The sequence below is a fragment of the Gymnogyps californianus genome, chromosome 16, assembly GCF_018139145.2.
Source record: "Gymnogyps californianus isolate 813 chromosome 16, ASM1813914v2, whole genome shotgun sequence".
Taxonomy (NCBI): domain Eukaryota; kingdom Metazoa; phylum Chordata; class Aves; order Accipitriformes; family Cathartidae; genus Gymnogyps; species Gymnogyps californianus.
In genome coordinates, this window is record NC_059486.1 from 16,760,856 (window position 1) to 16,782,490 (window position 21,635).

The following is a 21,635-nucleotide window of genomic DNA, read 5'->3' on the forward strand; positions in this document are numbered from 1 at the left end:
AGCCCCCAGTCCACCCCGTGGGCAAAGTGAGAAACAGAGGCGGCCTTGATGCTGCACAAGCACTGTTCAGCAATAGCCAGAACACTGGTGTGTCATCAACTGTTCTGATCACAAATCCACAACAGCACCATATTCCATCTGAGCCAAACCCAGCACACAGCCCTATGCCAAACCAACACAACCACGCTATCCTCCTCAGCACGTAGCTCACCTATCAACCACAGCATGAATGCCGTTTTTCATGACATACAACAACAAAAAAACCCCAGACACTCAGTTAGTTTACTTGTGCCAACTATGAATGAATCTGATATGATGCCTTGAATCTCTGTAGATCATTTAACACGTGAATGGCTTTACCATCAGCCTTACTACTTGCTATTTGTGCAGTTAAGTACAGTCAAACATGGGCAGTGAACTTACATGCTACTAAGCACATCAGAGCACAAAGTGTAAGCTTCAAAGGCCGCCCCTTTGGGATGAAATAAAAGTCCAGGAATAACTGTGGCTTTGGGGAAACTACATCTCTCTCACTGAGTGCCTGTGCAAATATTAAGTCTTTCCCTACATTTCTTTACCTGCCGAAACATAGGTCTATTCATTCTAACCACTGCACACATCCACGTCCAAAACAAGACCTCCGAACTTTGGGGAGAGAGGACCTCATAGGAAAAAGGCTGCAGAAGACAGTAACTGGGCCACTGGAGCACCTCCTCACTAATTATCCCAGAGTGCCTATCTGCTATGTAACCAAGGAAGAAAGCGTGTCAGACTTCAGCAGAGCTGTCCTCAGCAGCTTATGGAACGCTTCTCTAAGCCATAATGCAATTAACTGCCAAGAAAGTGCTGAGACAGGCAGAATTAGGAAGCTATAACAAATCAAGTATATAATCCTACACCATTTACATTTAAAACAGCTGAATTGCTTATAACTCAAAGTGCTGTAGCATGTTTACAATTTTACTTCATAAGATCTAGATGTCTTATCCCCTGAGCAGGACAAATGAAACAATCCGGCTTCAAAGCCAAAATGGGAAAAGACTCAAAAAAAGGCGCAGCTCTCCAGAGCTTCCTGACCTAGGTAGTAATACTTGCCATCCTGAACCCCCAGCACACCCTCAAAGTCATTGTGAAAATTCAGAACCACTAAAGAATCACTATTACCCCAGAAGTTCTTGATTAGCTCGTAGGAAATTTGAGTAATGTACAACATGGAGAGCACCGGGTTCAGAAAACACTTCCGCATAAAAACAAGGGGGCAAGAGCTTCAACATTCTTGATGCAATATCCAGTCAACTGGCAGAGCGAAAAAAGCAACTGTTGTTAAATTGTTAAAAGTCTTGAAAACTTGTCTATCTTCTCAGCATTGAAACAGACACCAAACAGTACACAACAATCAAAACAGTAACTATCCTTGAAATTAATTACAGTACAGTCTATCCCTTCTTCCCTTAACTCTCTAAATTATAATTGTCAGAATGTTATCTTCCCCAAGTTTGTGTACTATCCCGTAACAGAACATCAAGTGAGCTCTTTTGAATCACTAAACTGTACAAAATTTTCATTATCCTAAAAGTCTCACAAGACACTAGCTTTTTAAAAAGCAATGGGGGGGGGGGGGGGGGGGGGGGGGGGGGGGGGGGGGGGGGGGCGGAGAGACAGGGTGAGAAAAAATGGACATTTCTGTAGACTCCGAAGACTTCTATAGGAGTCTATTTAAAACAAAACAAAACCAAACCACAAAAAACCCTGCTTCTTTCTTAAAAGACAGTAAAGGCAAGGTATGACAAGGTCCTAAGCTTAAGCTACAGCATCCAGTGTCAGAAAAAGAACATACACTATTCAACACTAATGTCTTCAGCAGTCCTAGCATAAAAACGGTAGGGCAGACCCAGATCCAACAGCTATCGAAGATGAAGGGAATTTCTCCACTAACTCAGATGAGTTTTAGATTGGACTGCTGGGTTGAAATTGCTGCTACTAATTGCTCAGAAGATAATGCCAGTTAGCAAGGAAAGCAACACACAGACCCCACAAAATACTTTTAATTTCTGCCAGCTACACAAAGTACAGAATAAATGTTTAAGAAAAACATATAAAAATGACACCTGTACTCAAAAAACTCATCATCATACAACCAGTTGCATTAACATGTGTGACACATTGTGACTGAATGCTGAAAGAGTTTGCTAATTCTAACAGCTGGCCTTACCAACCTTCACTATGACAGAAAAATGCACGACACAAAGGAGTGCTGGACTTCCTCCCCAACGCTGCAGAGCAGGTCACACTGTTTTTAACAGTGGGAACACTGTAGATTTCAAAGTATCAGGTACGCGTTCAGTCATCAGAGCTGACGCACAGCTGGGGCTTATGCCCATACGGCAAATTTCTCTCTTTAATGTAACTTTGATACTGAGACGTGTTAAATCTTTGATTTTATTGGCAGATGCTGACCGTATTTGCCTAACCTCTGAAGCCTGCTGATTGACAGTGTTAATGCACTTTTTAATGGATGAAAAGGGAAATGACAGCTTTTGGCTCACTTTCAAGCACATTTCTTCACTACAAAATACCCTATAGCTCAATCTGCTTTTCATACAACCTAAGAAATCTATTCTTTATTGTGTTGCTAATAACTGGTGGCATACTGAAGAAAACAGGAGCTGGATAGGAATACTTACTGAGGGAGCTACTTAACTTCCTGAAAGGAAGATGTTTTCCTCCTTTCTTTAATTTCAGCTGCATTGCTCTGACCTCAGAAAATCCCAGATGGAAGTTAAACATTACTTCAAAATAATTTCTCACCTCTTTCTGCATCACACAAAGTTTACCCAGAGACTTTTCAAGAAGAGCAGCTATGCTAACAAGAAGCTAGTGGTCCAAGTGTCAAAGGTAATTTGCACGGACTGCTGTCCAAAATAATACCTCCAAGGGCAGAGGGACTGCATTCTTACACATGAAGGAAGCTGTTCATAGAATCATAGAATGGTTTGGGTTGGAAGGGACCTTAAAGATCATCTCGTTCCAACCCCCCTGCCATGGGCAGGGACACCTTCCACTAGACCAGGTTGCTCAAAGTCTCATCCGACCTGGCATTGAGCACTTCCAGGGAGGGGGCATCCACAACCTGTTCCAGTGTCTCACCACCTTCACAGTAAAGAATTTCTAATCTAGATCTCCCCTCTTTCCCTTTAAAACCATTACCCCTTGTCCTATCACTACATGCCCATGTAAAAAGTCCCTCTCCAGCTTTCTTGCAGGCCCCCATTAGGTCCTGGAAGGCTGCTGTAAGGTCTCCCCGGAGCCTTCTCTTCTCCAGGCTGAACAACCCCAGCTCTCTCAGCCTTTCTTCACAGGACAGGTGCTCCAGCCCCCTGATCATCTTCGTGGCCCTCCTCTGGACTCCCTCCAACAGGTCCATGTCCTTCTTATGCTGGGGGCTCCAGAGCTGGACGCAGTACTCCAGGTGGGATCTCATGAGAGCGGAGTAGAGGGGGAGAATCACCTCCCTCGACCTGCTGGCCATGCTTCTTTTGATGCAGCCCTGTTCTTTGTTTAAATGCAACAGCAACAAAAACCCGCAGCTGATGAGCCTCATCCTCACGATGGAGATTCAGCAGAAGGGAGAATGACTGTGACTTCTCCAATACTTCTCCTGCTGCACATCCTTCAGCCGCTTTGTGTCCCACTAGTTCATTAGTAGTGCAATACTGCATAAGGCCCAATAAAAACACGGCCCTGTTACTCCTGGCACTGAACATACACACAAAGCAGTAGCAGACATACATCACTTGTGGCTTAAGGAGAGAAAACATGCAGGAGACAGGGAAGAACAGAATATAGAAGCAGAACAGTGTCGTGATCAAAAACTGCACCCCAGTAAGACTTTCTTCCACGGCAGGAAGTGAACTGGCATTAGATAAAAATGTATCAGTTAAAATGGATGAAAAGCAGAAAGGAAAAGACTGTACAATCTCTAAGTACAAAGCTCTGCTTTGCTCACCCCTTTCCCAGGTGGGCTAGAGGTTGTGTGACCCCATCTACCAAGCTTCTGTGAGATTAGGCTGCCAGGTAGGGTCCACAGAACATACAAGGCCAACTGGACAAAGTTGGGCAACATGGCAAGAGATCACAGCACAAATCTGCCTTACGCAGTCTACAAAACCTGAAGTATAAAGCAGAGACTACAGATGGTGCACCCTGCCCAGCACCGCTTTCAGAACTAGGCCCATACAATGCAGGTGTAGACACTGCAACCTGCCTGCAGGTCCCAGCCACGTACCTCCTCTGGAAATTTCCAAGTCACCTTCTCCATCTGTGTGACTTTTTATTTCATAAAACTGTAGAACAACTCGGGTTGGAAGAGACCTAACGGGGTCATCTAATTCACTTCCCCTTTGTCTGTTAGCCTCAAGCTACTTCTTTCTTCATCCATGTACTCGGGTCCAGCTGAGACATATCCATGGTGCAAAGCTGAAATGATTCGGGGAGGGGCAAGAGAAAAGGCCTAAGAACAAAATAACCAATTGAAAACGCAGAAAGTTCTGTAAACAACCTAGGAGCCTACCTTAGCTGTATATGCAACTCTCTCTGCTACAAGCAGTTTGATTATCACATCAGCAATTACAGAAAATACCAAGATGCAGTGTATGTCCAGATTGTTCAAGCTACGCTCGATTTCCAGTGGATATAAATCTATAAGCAAACAAAACTGTTCAAAAATCCAGCCAGATTTTTTTTAGTACCCAAGCAAACTGGGACAGAACAATCTTAAGGCCTCCCTAGGAGAGTAAGGAATTTCTCTGACAACATAATTTGTTATGGACATCCACAGCAAAATGGGACACGTCCCATTTTGGAGACAGCAAGGAATGTCCTACAATACATTTCAGTGACTCTGTTGAAGAAATAGGTTAAACTTTAACAGAATCTCCTAAAATGAGAAGTCTGGTACAGAAGATTCTCCCTCCTTTTCTACTGGCTGATATGCGAAGCTCCGTCAGCCCCACGTGGGCTGAGTTTTGTTGCTAGCCTCTGCTCTGGTCACAGAGCATGCTGTCATTATCAGGACTCTCAAGGTGGGGAAGAAGGCACTGAACCTTCTTGTTAACATATCTGGAAACCTACCAGTCATCCTTTACCCATTCTTAAGTCTACAAAAAACTATTTCCTCTTTTGTGTCCCTGAAATACTCCTGGCGTCTGAGCCTAATTATGAATCTCATTTTACTCGATGAATGTCAACCATGATGGCAACTGTTGTCTACAGCATCCATTTTACAGCAAGAGCCTGACACCTTATGCAGTCCTAGAAGCCCGTGACAGGGCAAAGAGGACCATTAGCAGAAAAAGAGCCTAATCTAATTCAACAATAGCTGGTTGTAACAGTGGCCATTTATTTTGCAGAACTTCCTATCTAGAAGATAATAGCAAGAACAGAGGCAGAGTTTTAAAAGAAAACTGCTTTTCTAAACACAGAACCGATTAGGTTGTGAGAGGCCTGGCTGGCTGTCTGCAGGACTCCCACCAACCAAAGCTCACCAGCGTGACAAGATCGTAATGATGGAAGCTGTGTTCCAAAGTCTCTTGCTTTTCAAAGTCCTGTAACTGTAGTGTCTTTTACGGTAACAGGACTTGTGGCTAAGAAAGTCCCCATTATGCCGAAACTCACGGCTTTACAGCCCCTTGGTACTTCACAGGTGTAATTAGGAAACCAGAACTCCCACTGCCAGGAAGGCCCCAGGGACATGCCAAGAAACTAGCACGTGTGGGGAGAAAAGACCCCGTGGTATGCATTCCACGTTGTGGCAGACTGGTAATGGGGTTTCTCTGCCCAGACACGCCAGGTATGGGTCTGCATCTGAGCAAGAGCTAAAATTCAGAACCCAGAAATTCACAAAAGGGCTCTCCAACCATAACAGATTAACATTTCTATGGAAAATGGGACGGTGCCAAGTCGTAATAGTTTCTGTAAAGTCCTAATTAACATGAATAACACAGCTGGATATTTTATGTATCAGCCTTCTAAGTCCCTCCTTCCTGCCACTTAAGAGTAAAAATAGTAGAATGTTTTATGGAGGTTAATTCATGGCTGCTTAGGTGCGATTCCACTTTAAGAGAAGGCAGAATTGCTCGCCCCTTGCAGTCATCCATATGGGAGGCGTATGGATAGTCTGCCTTTCTGGTGTTTGCTGAAGGAAGTTACAAAACAGCAGGTTTGTCAGGGAAGTGTGGATACTTGGCAGAATATCAATGGAATTACCTTTCCTTCCATTCCAGACTTCGGTTTCAAGGTAGATGAGCTGATATCATCACCTGGCAGGTTACAAGATAATCATAACAGAAAACAAAATAATAATGACAAGGTAAAAAGAAAAACAAAAAAAATTCTGAAAGAAAAACAGCATAGTTTACTATGAGATCAGACAGTTGTTTTATCACTCTGATGGCAGTTTAGTTCAGAATATATTTCCGCATGCTTCTTTACAGATACATAGCATCTGAATTAATTTGAGCAGGTGGCAGCTCCCAGAACTGCACGATTTGATTTGGATCCTGTACCAGCAGAGCTGTCCAAGAGAAGCGCCTCAACCGACAAGCCCCATGCAGCTAGGTCACCCCCCGGGCTGCTCAGCCACTTTTACACCACAGAATCCAGGCTGAAGAGCCTGCCTCCTCCAAGCAAGACATGTGCCCAGAGGTGCAGCAGATACAGAACTCTACCCAAGCAAGACCCAAGGCAGACTGGCATTCAGCCACGCTGACTATCTCTGCACTTGAGCCTCCCCTACAACAGCACAGCAAAGACCCTTCCTCTGCCTGCTGGGAGCCAGCCTAAGTCTGCACTGGCTAGTACTGAGCCAAACACAAGCTGGTGTGTGTGTCTAGCTGTCTCTGCCTTAACGTCTTTGGCTTACAGGGGTGATGTAAACAGCCCGTTTGGACACAACACTGCAGCCCGAGGTACCCAGCCTCCCCAGACCACAGCGGGAGACACCCACCTAGTTCTTCTGACATCAGCTCCAGTTCAGCTAGATTCACCAGTATAATACCCAACTGCCCTATCATGTCAGTGGCAGGCCAAACAACAGTTTGTGTCCAGGAAAGATTCAACTGATTTGTACACTAACTGCAAGAAGTGCTTTTACAAACTATTTTCCATTAAAAGGACAGAAATTATTTGCAGCTAAAGCCACAAAACTTAATCCTGATTCCAGAGTTTCAGACTAGGCTATCCCATCAACACTCCCATCTCAGCTGTATAATTTTGTTCCAATGTAGTGTACATCAGGCAAGAAACTAAACAAGCCTAGATCTGGGTTATTAAAATAGCTGAAGTCACTGAATTGTTCATGCTCCCAGGAAAGGCATGTAAACATAGTTTGCAATAAGATGGCACACTTAGGTTCATCTCACAATCCTCATTTACTCCATTAAATGTAGCAAGCTAGTAAATAATAAGAATAAAAGAAACAATAAGCAAAAATTGATAGGAAGAACGGCATTTTCAGATAATGAAAAAAAAACTTTTTTGAAAAAGTTAATGACTTACTATTCACTGTCAAAAAAAAAGAAAAAAAAATATCACAACAGCAACACCAAGGCTTGGGCCTCTGAGCAGCACGGCACCAGCAGCGCCGGCGGCCGCTCCTCCTGCGGGCTGGGCCGGGGCGGCACCGCACCGCTCTGCTCCCCGCTCGGAGCGTGGTGAGCTGCCGGGGGAGCTGAGCCCCCTGAAACCAAACACGCTCTCCATGGGTCCGCTCCCAGGCGGCCCAGCCACCGGATCAGCTCGCTGCACAGTGGCATGAGCACCAGTGCCAGAGGTGCTGTGCAGCCCGGGGGGGCAGGACGACGGCAGCGTTCGTCTAGATCAGCTCAACCCACGCAGCCTTACCTTTGGGGGGATGAATCTGAGCTATGCTGATGGCACGATCTGTACAGCTTTAATAAATATTCCAGGATGAATGCTGCCACCATTTTTAGCTGTGGCTGACCAAAGAGTAATGGTCCCGGAGATGATTCCAATTAAACTGATGACACAGCCAGGTATTTTATTATTTATAAAGTCCTGGTTTTCTCAGCGCAGGAGAAATCAATCAGAGAACATTTCCCTATTCATCACTCCAAACTTTTTTAAGCCAGCATCCTAGCAAAAAACCCCCGCCATCCTGGGCTTCTGCTGTTATCCCGCGCTAGGCATTTCTCTAGCCTAGTTTTGGACAACCTTTTCTTCATTTCACGTAAAGAATCCTTTCCCACTCCTCCACACGCATGCTCTCCTTCCCAAATACTCTATGGCTGAACCAGTCCATCCAACCTGTATCAATAAACTGTACAATTTCACTTTGCCTCTTTTTGTCAGATTTGTATGCTTAGCTGTTCCTGTCAAACCAATATTCCAAGTTTCCAGTTAAATATACTTAACAATACAAGCTGCTGCTGTTCTTACAAACTGACCCAGGAATCCCTATTACGAGGGTCCATTAACCACAGCAGGGGTGTCATGGTTTAACCCCAACCAGCAACTAAGCACCACGTAGCCACTGGCTCAGTCCTCCCTGCCCCAGTGGAGTGGGAAGAAGAATCAGGGGAAAAAAAAAAGTAAAACTCGTGGGTTGATATAAGAACAGTTTAATAATTGAAATAAAATATAATAATAATTGTAATGAAAAGGAAGATAACAAAAAGAGAGTAAAATAAAACCCAAGAAAGACAAGTGATGCACAATGCAATTGCTCACCACCCGCTGACCAATGCCGGAGCAGCGATCTGCCCCTCCCGGCCAACTCCCCCCAGTTTATATACTGGGCATGACGTTCTATGGTATGGAATACCCCTTGGGCTAGTTCAGGTCAGCTGTCCTGGCTGTGCTCCCTCCCAGCTTCTTATGCACCTCCTCGCTTTCATGGGAAACTGAAAAATCCTTAACTTAAGATAAGCGCTACTTAGCAACAACTAAAACATCAGCGTGTTATCAACAGTATTCTCACACTAAATCCAAAACACAGCACTATACCAGCTACTAGGAAGAAAATTAACTCTGTCCCAGCTGAAACCAGGACAAGGGGATAAAATTCTGCTTAAATAAAGTAGCACAGAGAAGAATATTACAAATATGTTAACAAGCACTAATTTCATTTGGCAGCTGAGGACTCCATTTTTTCCATGTAACATTGAGAAGTGACATTCAAACTTGTCTGAAAGACTCCACATCATGAAATTCTTTTCCAGTGTTCAATTCAAATACAGCAATCCGATAAACATATACAGATAGACCAAGATAATAAACCATGCATAGTGTCTACAAAGCCAATTTGACACAAGTTTGGCGCTCTGCAAAAGAGGACATAGACATCAGCCTTTACGTAAAAGGAAGCTCCGTAACGCAGTGCCAGGCAAGGACGTCAGCCTTGCTGAGAGGCAGGTTGCAGGTATTTGAGCGTGGCGCCATGCTGATTGCATCTGAATGACTTCTGATTTTGCATGCAGGCAAAGCAGGTTCTCCAAGCAGGGGAAGAACATGTTGCACTGACCTAGAAAAGACTGTCTAGTCGTATCCATTTCCTTCCCCCCTTTGTTTACTTTGTTATGATCTTCTCAGTTTGCCCTGCACTGAAAAGGCTTCTTACCCACAAAGCACACAAACCACACTTGAAGTTTTGCTTTGACTTGGCATCCACGATTACCAGAACACACACACACGATGTGCACGTCTCACATCTTTGCTATAAGGAGTAAGTTCTTACCTTTGCTGAGTATCACATGCTCTTCTTTCACCTTCACCCACATCTAAGTTTCTTCTTGTGCTTCTGTACCCTCATTTTTAACCTCTTTTGTCAGCTCTTGAAATAACAGACCCAGTTTAAGAGAAGCTTTGTGCATGTTATTGATTTTTCTTCTAAACCAAACTAAGTTTTAGTAGAAATTCAAGGGATGAGCAGGATTAAAGGGTGATTTTAGATACACCAGAAGGTTACAAAGCCCATTCACAGTAACGAAGGAAGATTGCATTAATCTCCTAGAAGGATTCAAATGCTGCAACTAGAGCAATTCCATTTCTTAACAGGAACAAATTAAGACAATTTCCCTTGCAGAAATTTCCATAATTACAAGTAATTATCTTCTACTCTGAAATTCTCCAGTACAGCACTTACTGTAAAGAGTATTCCTATCAAATGCTGTATTTAGGAAATATAGGAAGAATTGTTTCTTGGTGAATTGTATGTTGTCATCACATTGATTAACCCACAGTTCTGCTCTGCCAGAATATGCATCTATCTTTGATAGTAACAAGAATCACCAATCCCTATCTGATGACCCTATCATTAGGCTATTATGAAAGCCTAAGAGATATAGACTTTTAAAAGTGCATGCAGAGAAGAGAAGGAGTAAACCACATCCACAGATTAAGTCAAAGGAAGATCATTTATAATATTGCATTGGACAATGCAGTTCTTTTCTGCTGAGTAAATCAAAGACTCGAAGACAGCATTTTGATGTGCATTCTTTTCGGGCAATAAGGACAAGTATGGCAACAGCTGCTGCAGTATTTGTAAAAACTGTATAAACTCAAACAAAACACCAGAGGTTACAAGAAACTAAGCTTTGCATTTTCTGTTCTTGTGCATAAGGAAAATGTATGTCAGGAAAATGTAATGTCAGTTATTCACTATTTTTCATAAGCAAACATATACAATGCCACATATCTTGTCATCAACCATGGGAACAGAGTCTGCTGGACTGCTGCTGCCTCTGCACATCTCTGTTGCCACATAACATCTCCATTTATACTTTACTCCTAATCCTATGCTGTTAGGGCACAGGCTGGGGTCCCAGCAGCACAGCAAAATGGAGCCTGCTCTAAGCCCATGACAAGAGGTAGTGCAGCGTTCACTAAACTTCTGCAGTACCTGAAAAATCAGTGATGGATTGAGCCTGCTCATAGCATAGCATCTTCCAAGCATTTCAGAACATCGGTTTTCAAACGAAGCTTATTAGAGCTCATGCTCTACCCAACAGTTAAATAGTATTATCAAAGGGCCAATCTTTACCATGTTGAAAGACCCTAAATATTCACAGACAGGTGGAAGTCAGTAATCCATTCAGCAGAAGACCGTGAAACACAAGTACTAGATGACAAAAGGCAACAGCAATCTGATAGCAAAGGATGAAATGATAACGTTTTGGGGGGCTGTCCCCTCAAAAATTGCTGGGTCTTCACTGTGTTCACAGTATGGAAAGAGAGTTTGCAAAACCAAGCAGGTATCACGTATCTTATCAGATCTATGAGACCAAAAGTCTGTCAAGATGTAGAAACTCTATCGTACATTAGAAACTTCGGATAATGCGCTGTAGTTACAAATTGCATATCACATCCCATCAGAATGTGTGGGGTATGGGGCAAGACTGATCAGGACTTCACGTTTTTTTTTCTATTGGGTCTGGAAATACACAAATCAGCAGAGACACCGCACTAAGCTCTGTTCCTGCCTAGCCAGCTTTCCTCTCGGGGGGGGGGGGGGGGGGGGTGGTACCCCCACACTCTCCCCTCCTGTGCAAAACGGAGATTACCGATACCTTTCATGGCTCATCCACGTACCAAACCACAAAAGAACACCACTTATGTGAATCGAGAACAAAACAACAAACTCAATTACTGAATATTAATTTTTTGTTTTGAAATTCTGTGCTCTTTCGAAAGTCTAATTTACTACTGCACAAAACACTTCACAAACAGAATACAGTACCGCAAGCTCTCTCCCTCTCACCCATTCTCCACTGAAGCATCCAGGACCCACAGCAATTTTCACCACTGCTGAACAAAGGGTATATTCAGGCAACTCAGGCTACTAAATGGTATAAATGAACAAAAATGTAAATTTAAGCAGCGATAACTTTGCTAGTAATGTGTTGAAGTTAGATATAACCTTGTTCCAATATTTGACAACCTTCATAGTAAAACATTTTCTCCTTGCACCCAGTCAGACTTTCCTATATTCAGAGTTGTATCCGTTGCCTCTCATCTGCCCTGTGCACCTCCAAGGAGAGTCTCTCAATTTCCTCTACACCCTCTCATTAGGTGCCTCCCTCTGCTCATACAGCAGCAAGATCTCCTCTTAGCTTTTCTTCTCAAGGCTTTCTCCTTCAAAACTATAAACAAACAAAAAAACCAACCAACCAACCGACACCACCACAAGGCCACAACCTTCAGAAATCTTTAGCAAGCAGGCCTCCTGCAGTCAAAGCCTGTGAAGGTCTGGGATAACATTCACCCTGAGAAGTCCAAAAAGCAAAGCCCTGTGATGGGCAGGTAGTTCAGCCGGAGAGCCTGTATCTCCTTAGACCTGACAGCTTTGGAAGAAGCTTCTTCATCCCAGGTCGCTGTCAGACCTGCGCTGTTAGAGCGCAGGACAGCACTCTACCACTCTGCAGAAAGACGGATTACCAGCTCAGATTGCTATGAATTCAGGCATACCACCATTCCAGAGCCAAGTACTGTATGGCCTTAAATGGAAAAGATACAATATTTAACAGGTCAGGAATACTATCCATTTTTGTTTATTTAAGCATATAAGAGGGTAGATTTAGATTTTAAAAGCCTCTTAAGAAGTATGAGATAGGAAAGCTTACTGTGAATGCTTTTAAGTGCTCTCTGGTAAAACTGGGGGGAAGAAGGGGAAAAAAAAGGAAGGAAAAAATATAGTAAATAAAAAAAAAAAATCAGTTTGCTTATTTTCACCTAGTATGAGCAGAATTCTGCAAAACAGGTTTGATTTTCCAGCTTGGAAAAATCAGAACACTTGCCACATCAGTAAATCCTGATGCAACCGATCCCACTATTGCCCATAACCTACTAATCTGTGAAGAAAGGAACCTAAGGGTCAACTAAGCTCATGCTCCTTTGCAGAAATTATCATTGTCTTGCAAGTATTTCTCAGTCCTTTTCTGTTCTGTAGCACAACTCATTTCACCCTGCAACACAGAGGGAAAAGGTTACTTTTACACAAGCAGCCCACCCGGGAATCAGCCCATTCAGTTCCCTATAGAAAAGAACTCTACAACCTGTGACACTTTACAAGCAATACAATACAGACTGCATTCACCGTATTTTCCCAACAGCGCTTCTGCATAATAGGCCACACAAGCACCATTACTGACAAGAATAAGGTCACAAAAAGATATTCTATTGTTTCTAATAAAATTAACAGAGACTGTCTCATGAACCCAAACATCTTCAGTTCAGACTCCACTTCAACTCTAAATTGCACAGGGTGTAAACGGTTCCTCTCCATCCATGCAGAAGTGGACGTGTATGCGCAGATTAAGTAGCAGCATGGATAGACGGAGCCATGAACTGTGGCGCACAGTTACAGGCTAAAAGGAAACCTTAAAAAAAAAAAAAAAAACAAAAACAACCTACTGTTATGCTTTTTAAAAACAACAGTGACCAAGATGAAATGCAGTATTACAGTCTGGAGCACGTATCTGAAATCCTAACAGAGGACTTAGACATATCATAATACCATAGATCCAGACTTCAAAAACACAATACAGATCTCAAAGAGAATAAGTTACGGCAGAAATATAATGAGATTTGCATGAATTTACTAAGAGCATATTTTTTTCTGTACAGCTGGAAAACTGAAAAAGCTATTTGTTTATAGAGGAGTTAGTATATATGAATGAATCCTCTTACTGAAATGCTCTTGGTAAATATACATAACTTTCGCATGTCAGTAACAAAGGGATATTGCAGTTCATCACTGTGTTGTTATTAATGATTTATTGAATCCTTCATGAAATCTGCACCTGACACAGTCAGTGATTTCAGGTTTTGTCCAGCATTTAGTCATCATAACTGAATAGCAAATGACTCCTATATGCAATTTTTTTTAGTATCTAAACCAGTTTCTGTATCAGGCTTCTTAAGCGTGCAAAATTTACCACACTGCTCCTGCATAACAAACAAGGTACATTCAATGAACTTGAAGCGCCACTTTTTTCAACTTGCTGGCTTTAATAATTTGGAAAGGAGTGCTCTCTCACCTGAACTCCAGTATCCCATTATGCGATCACAAGTATAATGGCTTTTTTATTATTATTATCCACAGATAAAAGAATCTGCATTAGCAAACAAGAACACACCACCATCCAAGCCATTCTTTTCTTCCCTCAGCCGAGAGGCTGCAGCAAATCCTAGTCAACGACAGGTCAGAGCAGCTCGAAGTGAGTCCGAGGCGATGAGATTCAGCAAAAAGCACCACAGCACGGACTGTTTCATTTGACAGGGAGCCGACTGAGCGAGCATCCCTAGGACAGCACACACAGCACACTCATCCTTCCTGCAAACCATACCCTGGAGCCAAAGGAAGCTTCAAAAAGAGGTTGTGATAAGGGATGGACTGGAAAGAAAGATGTAATTCCTGCAGCCTGAGCCACTCAACATATTAACATGGCTAATTTTATGCTTTTCAAAGAATATAATCAATAAAACACATCAGCCATATCTGTATCCAGATCATGTATAATTTAATTACTAGCCTCCTGAGAGTTTGTCAGTGCAGTTGTGCTCACCGTAACACACTGGACATCTTATGCTTGAATTTTAGCCTGGCTTCCCAAGGAAACAGGCTTACACAACGCACTGGCAGCCCACCCGTCCCCCACCCTGGCTCTGACGGCTTTTGGGCCCACTGACCGCTTGCCAGAGAAACATATTCCAGCGGCAGTGGCCACCCAGGCCGCCAACATGAGCCTTGCTCTGAACCAGCCACCTGCTAGACAGAGATGCAGGGGGAACCTGAAGGGAAATGGAGTCAGAGGCAAGTCGCTGAAGTCCACAGGAAAAGAGTCTTTATTAGTTCTGGTGCTTGTGGAAAAATTTAGTAAACAATAGTAATTTTCTAGACTTTGAAAAATATATGTGGTTTATGACAGGAAAAAAAATACTTCAGTCACATGCAAACTCTTTTTCTCATTAGCTGAAGGCAAGATAATGCCTTACGCACTATGGGCAATAGTTATATCTTAGCATCACCAAACAAAGGAGCTTACTCCAGGTTTACACACAGGACTGACACACTGCATGCGATCCTATGCTGCACAGTTTAACAGTTGTAAAAGCAAAAATCCGTCAATAAACAAAACACCTTAAACATTTAATAATTAAAAAAAAAATGGGTAAAGCAAAAGAACAGTACAAATATAATAAATCAAACAAGACTCCTAATTCAGTACAGCAGCACACATGTTCAGCTTTTGTATTGACAACTCTCACATTTGGATAGTTTAGCAGGGAAAAGGCAGGCAAATCACTTCGCAGAAGTCACTTTCAGAAACGACCAACAGCTATGAACAACGAAGGGCTACAGGAACGCTAGCTACTATACTGTCTTTCTCATTTTGTGTCCTATTAAGAAATGGAGCAGCAGTGCCTTCTCGAGTGGTTTGCATGAGTCATTTTCTTGAAACTGCTCTGTAAAGCACATGACTGCAACACTACAAAGGCACTCAGGCCAGGCCAGCAGAAATCCTGGCTACACTCACGTGAGTATGCTGGCAAGACTGACAAAATAACCTCTGCTGAGATTTTACTGGTACTACAGTTGAAAAGAGAACCTATTCCAACATGAACATAGTTTCCATCACATCATAGCAGGAGTAGGAATTATTTTTTGCTCAGACTAGTAAGATGCTTGACAGTTCAGACAAGTTCAGCTATCTTCTGTACCCTCTACACAATGAAATTTGGTTGCCCAAAATCAACTTGATTTGGACACAGACGATAATGCAGAGAAAAAAAAATAACCATCTGACATCGTGATTTAAGCATAAGCGGGTGAGCCAATACTGCAGAGTGAATCCTGACACTCGAAACGGAATCTTCCAGAGCCGAGGAGTCCAGCCAGCAGCCAAGAATAATATTTCAGTGGTTCAGTCAATACTGCTGTAACCATGGCCTGGAGGGGTTTCCACAGCCATAACCACAGGAGTGACTGCACATTCAGTTGAAAATAGTAAAAACAGACATTTAAAAATCTATAGCTTGTAGACGTCTTAAAACCAGTTTGAAAGGAGGCACAGAGGGGCTTGAAAAATGTGCAGACGCTCCCATCGAGCTTGCCCGTCATCTGTTTATCCTGCTGAAGACACAATGATTTGAAATAAGAGCTCCTCTCACTAGAAGCAATTGCCTGCTTGAAAAAATTAAAGGAACGGCTTCAGAACAGCTGAAAAGAGATGAGGTATCAGTGACACAAAGCCTGACGGATTACCCAGAGATGCAGCGGCAATACACACTCCAATCAGGACGTTCTGAAGCACCATTTATTTCAATGTCTAGCACTCAAAGCGAGAGACGCTCTCATGCATTTCACATATGATTTCTATTTCTTCCCTGATGTAAAACACAGTATCACACATCATGCTACAAAGAAAGAAGGAGCCCTGCTGGTTCAAGCAGGTTTTTCCAAAAGAAAAAAAAAGGGGGGGGGGGCGAAAAAAAAAGAAAATAAAAAGTATAATAGTCCACAGCTGCCAGGAGCAAGGGTCACTGCTGAGGAGGGGCGGCACAGCACACTCAGTTTGCTAGATTTTCCCTCAAAAGAATGTCAATAAAAACCACTGCCAAGCGTGTTGGAAGAAGAACGTCCTGCCAGGCGTCGAACCACCGCGGCCGCCGCACGGACACCGCGCCCCGCCGCACGGACAGGCGGGGGGGCCGCCGGACACAACCCAGGCGGCGTCCGACCCCGGGCGGCCCCTCCGGCCGCGCCACGTCCCGCTGACCGCGCGCGGCGAACGCCGCCGCAGCCCAGCAGCCATATTAGGAAGCGGCCCGAACACCGGGCGGGCTGCCCGCCGCCGCCCGGGCCCCGACAGGGGCGAGCGGAGGGGACGAGCGGCCCCGCGGCCCGGCTCCGGCCCCTCGGCGGAGCCCGCCCGGCCCGGGCGCCGCGCCGGCCGCTTCCCCTCGGCGTCCCGGGCGGGGCGCGGCGCGACGACCGCCGGAGGGAAAAGAAAAGTTCGCGACGCCTCCCGCGACGGCCGGGGCGGCACCCGCCGCGGGCCGGGGACGGGCACACGGGGGAGCGCGGCCCGGCCGGCCCCGGGACGGGAACCGGGACCGGGACGGGACGGGGCCGGCCCCGCCGCTCCGCCCGCGGCTGTCGGGGCAGCCCGCCCCGGGGGAGCCGGCCGCGCGCCCGGCCCCTCCTCGTCACCCACCTTCTTCCGGGGCTGCCATTTCATCATATTTGTAGAGCGGGGACGCGGAGCATCAAGGTCGCGCTTGGGTGCTGGCGGCGAGCGCAGCGGGGCGGCAGCCCGCGGTCATGCTGCCCGGCCCCGCCGCCAGGCCCGCGCCGCGCCCCGCCGCGCCCGCGGGAGAGGAGCCGGCCCCGCCGCGCGGGCCATAGGAGCGGGGCTCTCCTCAGCCGGCGGCGGCCAGCCCCGCCGCTGCGCTGCGCTCCGCCGCGCCCCGCCAGCACCGCCTCACGCCCGCGGCCCGCAGGGAGCCGCAGCTCCCGGGCACATCGTGCGCGGCCGCCCTGCGCCGACTGCTGCGGCCAGACCCGGGCCCGGCGCCGCCGCTCCGCCGCGCACGGAGGCAGAGAGGGGCGCGGGCGCCGGCAGAGCCCGCCGCGCGCCGCCTGCCCCCCCCCCCCCGCCCGCCCCGCGCCGGCCGGGAGCCCCCGCGTCCTGCCGCCGCCCCGCCCCCCGCGCGCCCCGCCCCGCCCCGCCGCCGCCGCCCGCGCCCGGGCGCCGAGGCCGCCGCAGGCCCGGAGCCGCGCGGACCTCCCGGCCAGCAGGCGGCCGCGGCGCGCAAAGCCGTCGGTGCCGACCCCCGCTCGCGGCCGCTCCGCCGCCGGGCCGGAGCCAGGGCCTCTCCCCGCCGGGCGCGGGCGGGCACCGGCGCGGCCCCCGCGTGGCGGCGGCTCCCACGGCGGGCCCGGGGCGAGCTGCGCGGACGGAGAGGGACGGGAAGGAGGGCTTGGTGCCACCGCGCTCTGTCGCGGCCAGACAGGCGGTGTGTCCGTGTGCCGTGCCTTTGCAGCCCCAGGCGGGGTAGCGTGGGCTCACGTACACCGCCATATTCTAAAGAGGAGTTAAAATGCGGGGTGTTGGGTTCGTCAGCAACGCCAGCGGGCTTCTGCTCTTCTGAGTCTTTTGCCACAATAAAAGTGGCAAACAGAACCCAGCTCGAGATTCGGCCGCGTCCCCAAGCAGCGCCCGTGTGGTGTCAAAGCCCTTTGCACCCCAGTCTCATCCAGGTAGAAGAAGCAAAATGACGCTGCTCTCCCTCACAGGTACGGTTTGTTCCCAGAGTGGAATCCCAGGCGGCGGTACAAGCAGTCCAGAACACGGTTTACTCATGATGCTTCAAAATGCAAAAGCTCAGGGTTCACCAGAGGAAAGAGTGTTTTGGGTCTTGGAGATATTTTGAGGCAATACTCGAAAGGCTGAGTTCATCAACAGAAAAGTCAGAAATCCCACCATGTATTAAAGCTGAACAGACAAAGCAATGACAAGACCAAAGTCACCCTGTGTTGCGGCGTTCACAACACGGTGTGAAATACGATCTATAGAGCGGACCGCAGAGGATATTTTGGGGAGAACAGCGCGTTCTGTTCTTTGAGCTCACATCCAGGGGAAACGGATAAACAAACTAGGATGGAACTGGATTTTGCCACATCATTTCCTATTCAACGCATTCTTCCGCTCACCCTGGATTGTCTCGTGCGCTGGGGGAAATCACAACTTTCCCTCCCTGTGGCTGAAGCATTTGGATTACTACAGTAGAAGAAAACCAAAGGAGACATACCAATCCCAGCACCTGTGCAGAATTCACTGGGGCCTGAAGCAAAATTCCTAATACATCTTTTATATCCATCAAATTGAGAAACTCTAAGTTCTTGAACCGCCATATACTACTGTTACAGTATACTGCTGTTGTACAGGACCTGTAGAACTTGTTAAGACTGAAAACAATCCACACAATTTCTCAGCACTGAGCTTTGTTTTATCTGGATAAAAAAGATGCAAGATTCAAAATGTGGTCATTAAGTGCATTCTTAGCAACATCCTGCTGCAGGATGTAAGATCTGATTTGATTCTAAGAAGCTCTGGCTTTTCTCCCTGGTAATAGCATTATTTATTTTACTGAAATGTAATTTTTTCTCCAGTCAAATCTGCTGTCTTTTCTTTCCCCAGTACATAAAGCAGAATAAACTTCTTGTAGAAATTACTGTTGAAGTGGGTTACCAAAAAAATCCCACTTGCTGAAATCTGCAACCTAATGTTTTACTCCCTCCTTAATATTCTTCCGAGAAAGTGACCAAGACCTGCAAAAAAAGGGACCTCTTCGTTCCTGGGAGACGATCACGGAGAAGAAGGTCCATGTCATTGTCCCATTCATTTGCTTCACGGGGTCAGGTGTGACTTGTCTCCGATTTAACAGGCTGACCCTCCTCCAGGTTCTCAGTCAATCGGTGCCTCCAGCTGACCCGAGATGGCAGTGTGGAGGGCACAGGGAAAATGCACGCAGTGCTCCTCGTGGACAGAAGACACAAGGCGGAATCCCGGAGAGATGCAGCATCTTATCTCTCATTTGCTTGTTCAAGAAATTTAACCAGAAGTTTATTACTGGCTTATCTGTGTGGTTTCAGCTTTAGATGGCAGTTGGAGTATTTGTTCCGCTGTGCTTTCCTCACTGATAACAATGCTGCAGATAGAAGGTAAAGCTGGGCAGCTTAAGCATTCTGGCCATCTCTGAGAAGCGAGTTATGCTAAAATTGCAAAGCTTTAGCCTGAGCTCCTGGTACTGTTCTGAGACAATTCTCTAAAAAATGAACAGAGAGTCTCAGGAGAGTTAAAAATCCTTAATACATGAACACAGCACAATTTAACCGTGTTTTTTATTTTTGAAATGGTGCAGAGTCATAGTTTTCATTGCTATGATGAATGACCCAACAGTGCAGCATCGCAGAGGTAAACAATAAATTTAATGGCAAATGTAGTATCAAAACATAGATCAACAAATATTCACTGCTAGGTCCCTTGGAAATACAGCAGTCAGCTTCTTTTTGTTGCAGTTCCTCAGTCCTGAAGGATGGTGTGCCTCAGATCACATGGAGGCAAGAGCAGCTAACTCATACGGTGTGTTTGAACTCAGAGCCTCTGTGGTCAGAGGTTGCATCCCTTCCACAATGACTGCACGTATTCGGGAACAAAGACAAAGCTCAGGCAACAGTTCCAGAACGCATCAGCCTCGGTCACAAAGCTACCTTCCACAGTTCCCATCTTCTCCTGCACTACCCTCAAGCACCTGCTCTCAGGTCTGTGTTTCTGTTCACACACCTTCATCTGTATTACTGACAGTACTTGGGGCAGCATGCTATAAATTAGATCGCCAAGAAGATGCAAGTGAAATAGAAAGCTTTGAAAAGCAGTAGGGACAGAAAAGATCAGGTGTGGCAGTGCAGAAAAGGAACTCCATCTGGTTTTACTCATCAGAGCTAGCGTATCGTGGAGCTATGCCCTTCTATTACACTAACAGTAGAGCCAGTGTGCCCTGAAAATCATTGATTTCCATAGATTTAAAAACTAGCATTGACAATTTTGAAGAGTTCTGTAAATGGCAGAGTTGGTACTCGAGTAAAGAAAATAAACGCTCAGAATCAGACAATGCCATTTACCATGATGCTGTCAGAAAGAAGCTTAATTTAATTCACTAACAGATTGCAAAATGTGTTGTTTTGACATGATCAACAGGAGGTTTTTGAAATTCTTCCTCAGTAAAGATAATTAACAGGAAGCAAAGCAGGAGCTGTGCATATACACCTGTCACAAAAGGGAGTGAGCTGGTTCACTCCTAATCTTAATTCTTACTCCAGTGATTGGCATTTCTGCTACATTTAAACTTCTTTTTTTTCTGCTGTTGAAAAAAGAAATAATGTTGGCACTATTTTCAAAGCCATAGAAAATATCCAGAATAAAGGCAGTATAAATGCCTGGTATCTGAAGGAAATGGCAAACATTCTTCACTCTTTCAAAGTCAGAGAGTTATCTGACTTCTTTAAAGAAAATGCAGTATGATTTTGGGTTTTGTTTCTAAGGTCCCAGTTTCTCTTCCCAGGTTGGAAACCACTCAGTATGTAGTGATTCAATTGCCAGAAAATGCTGAAAGCATCGTCTTATGCTGGCAGCTTCCACCTCCTCCATCATGAGAACGGAATCCTTATGTCCATTTCAAAGTAAACCAATTCATTTTCTCAAATAATCAGCAAAGCCGAGAAAATTCAAGTGCTAGTGCTTTGTAAAGTCCAGTCTGAATCAGTGGCCAAGTTGTGTAATAATACGAATACAAAGCAGAAGATAACGTTGGTCCATCAAAGTTAAATGCCTGTCAGTTCATTAAAGGTGAAATGGCTGAAAAGTAACAATCAGCTCCCCTCCCCGGCATCCCTGGCTCAAAACACTGCCTGTGTCTGCAGAGCCATGTGCCGTCATTTCCCATACAGGACTGTGCCCCGCTCACAGAGCCTGTCACAGGTTACTGACATCTCTTCTCCGTAAGAAACAGCATTATGAATCCATTCCGAGTGAATGGTCCAGACTTCTGGGCACTGG

The 21,635-nt window shown here is 45.7% G+C and overlaps 1 protein-coding gene across 1 annotated transcript in view; it reads right to left on the minus strand.

Moving 5' to 3' along the window:
• TTC28 (tetratricopeptide repeat domain 28) overlaps nt 1–17,255 on the minus strand; it is a 132,824-nt gene extending 115,569 nt beyond the window's left edge. Inside the window, exon 1 of the mRNA XM_050906812.1 lies at nt 17,232–17,255. Coding sequence (XP_050762769.1) covers nt 17,232–17,255 — 24 coding nt within the window. The remainder of the gene's footprint in view (nt 1–17,231) is intronic.
• Between the last annotated feature and the right edge of the window lie 4,380 nt (nt 17,256–21,635).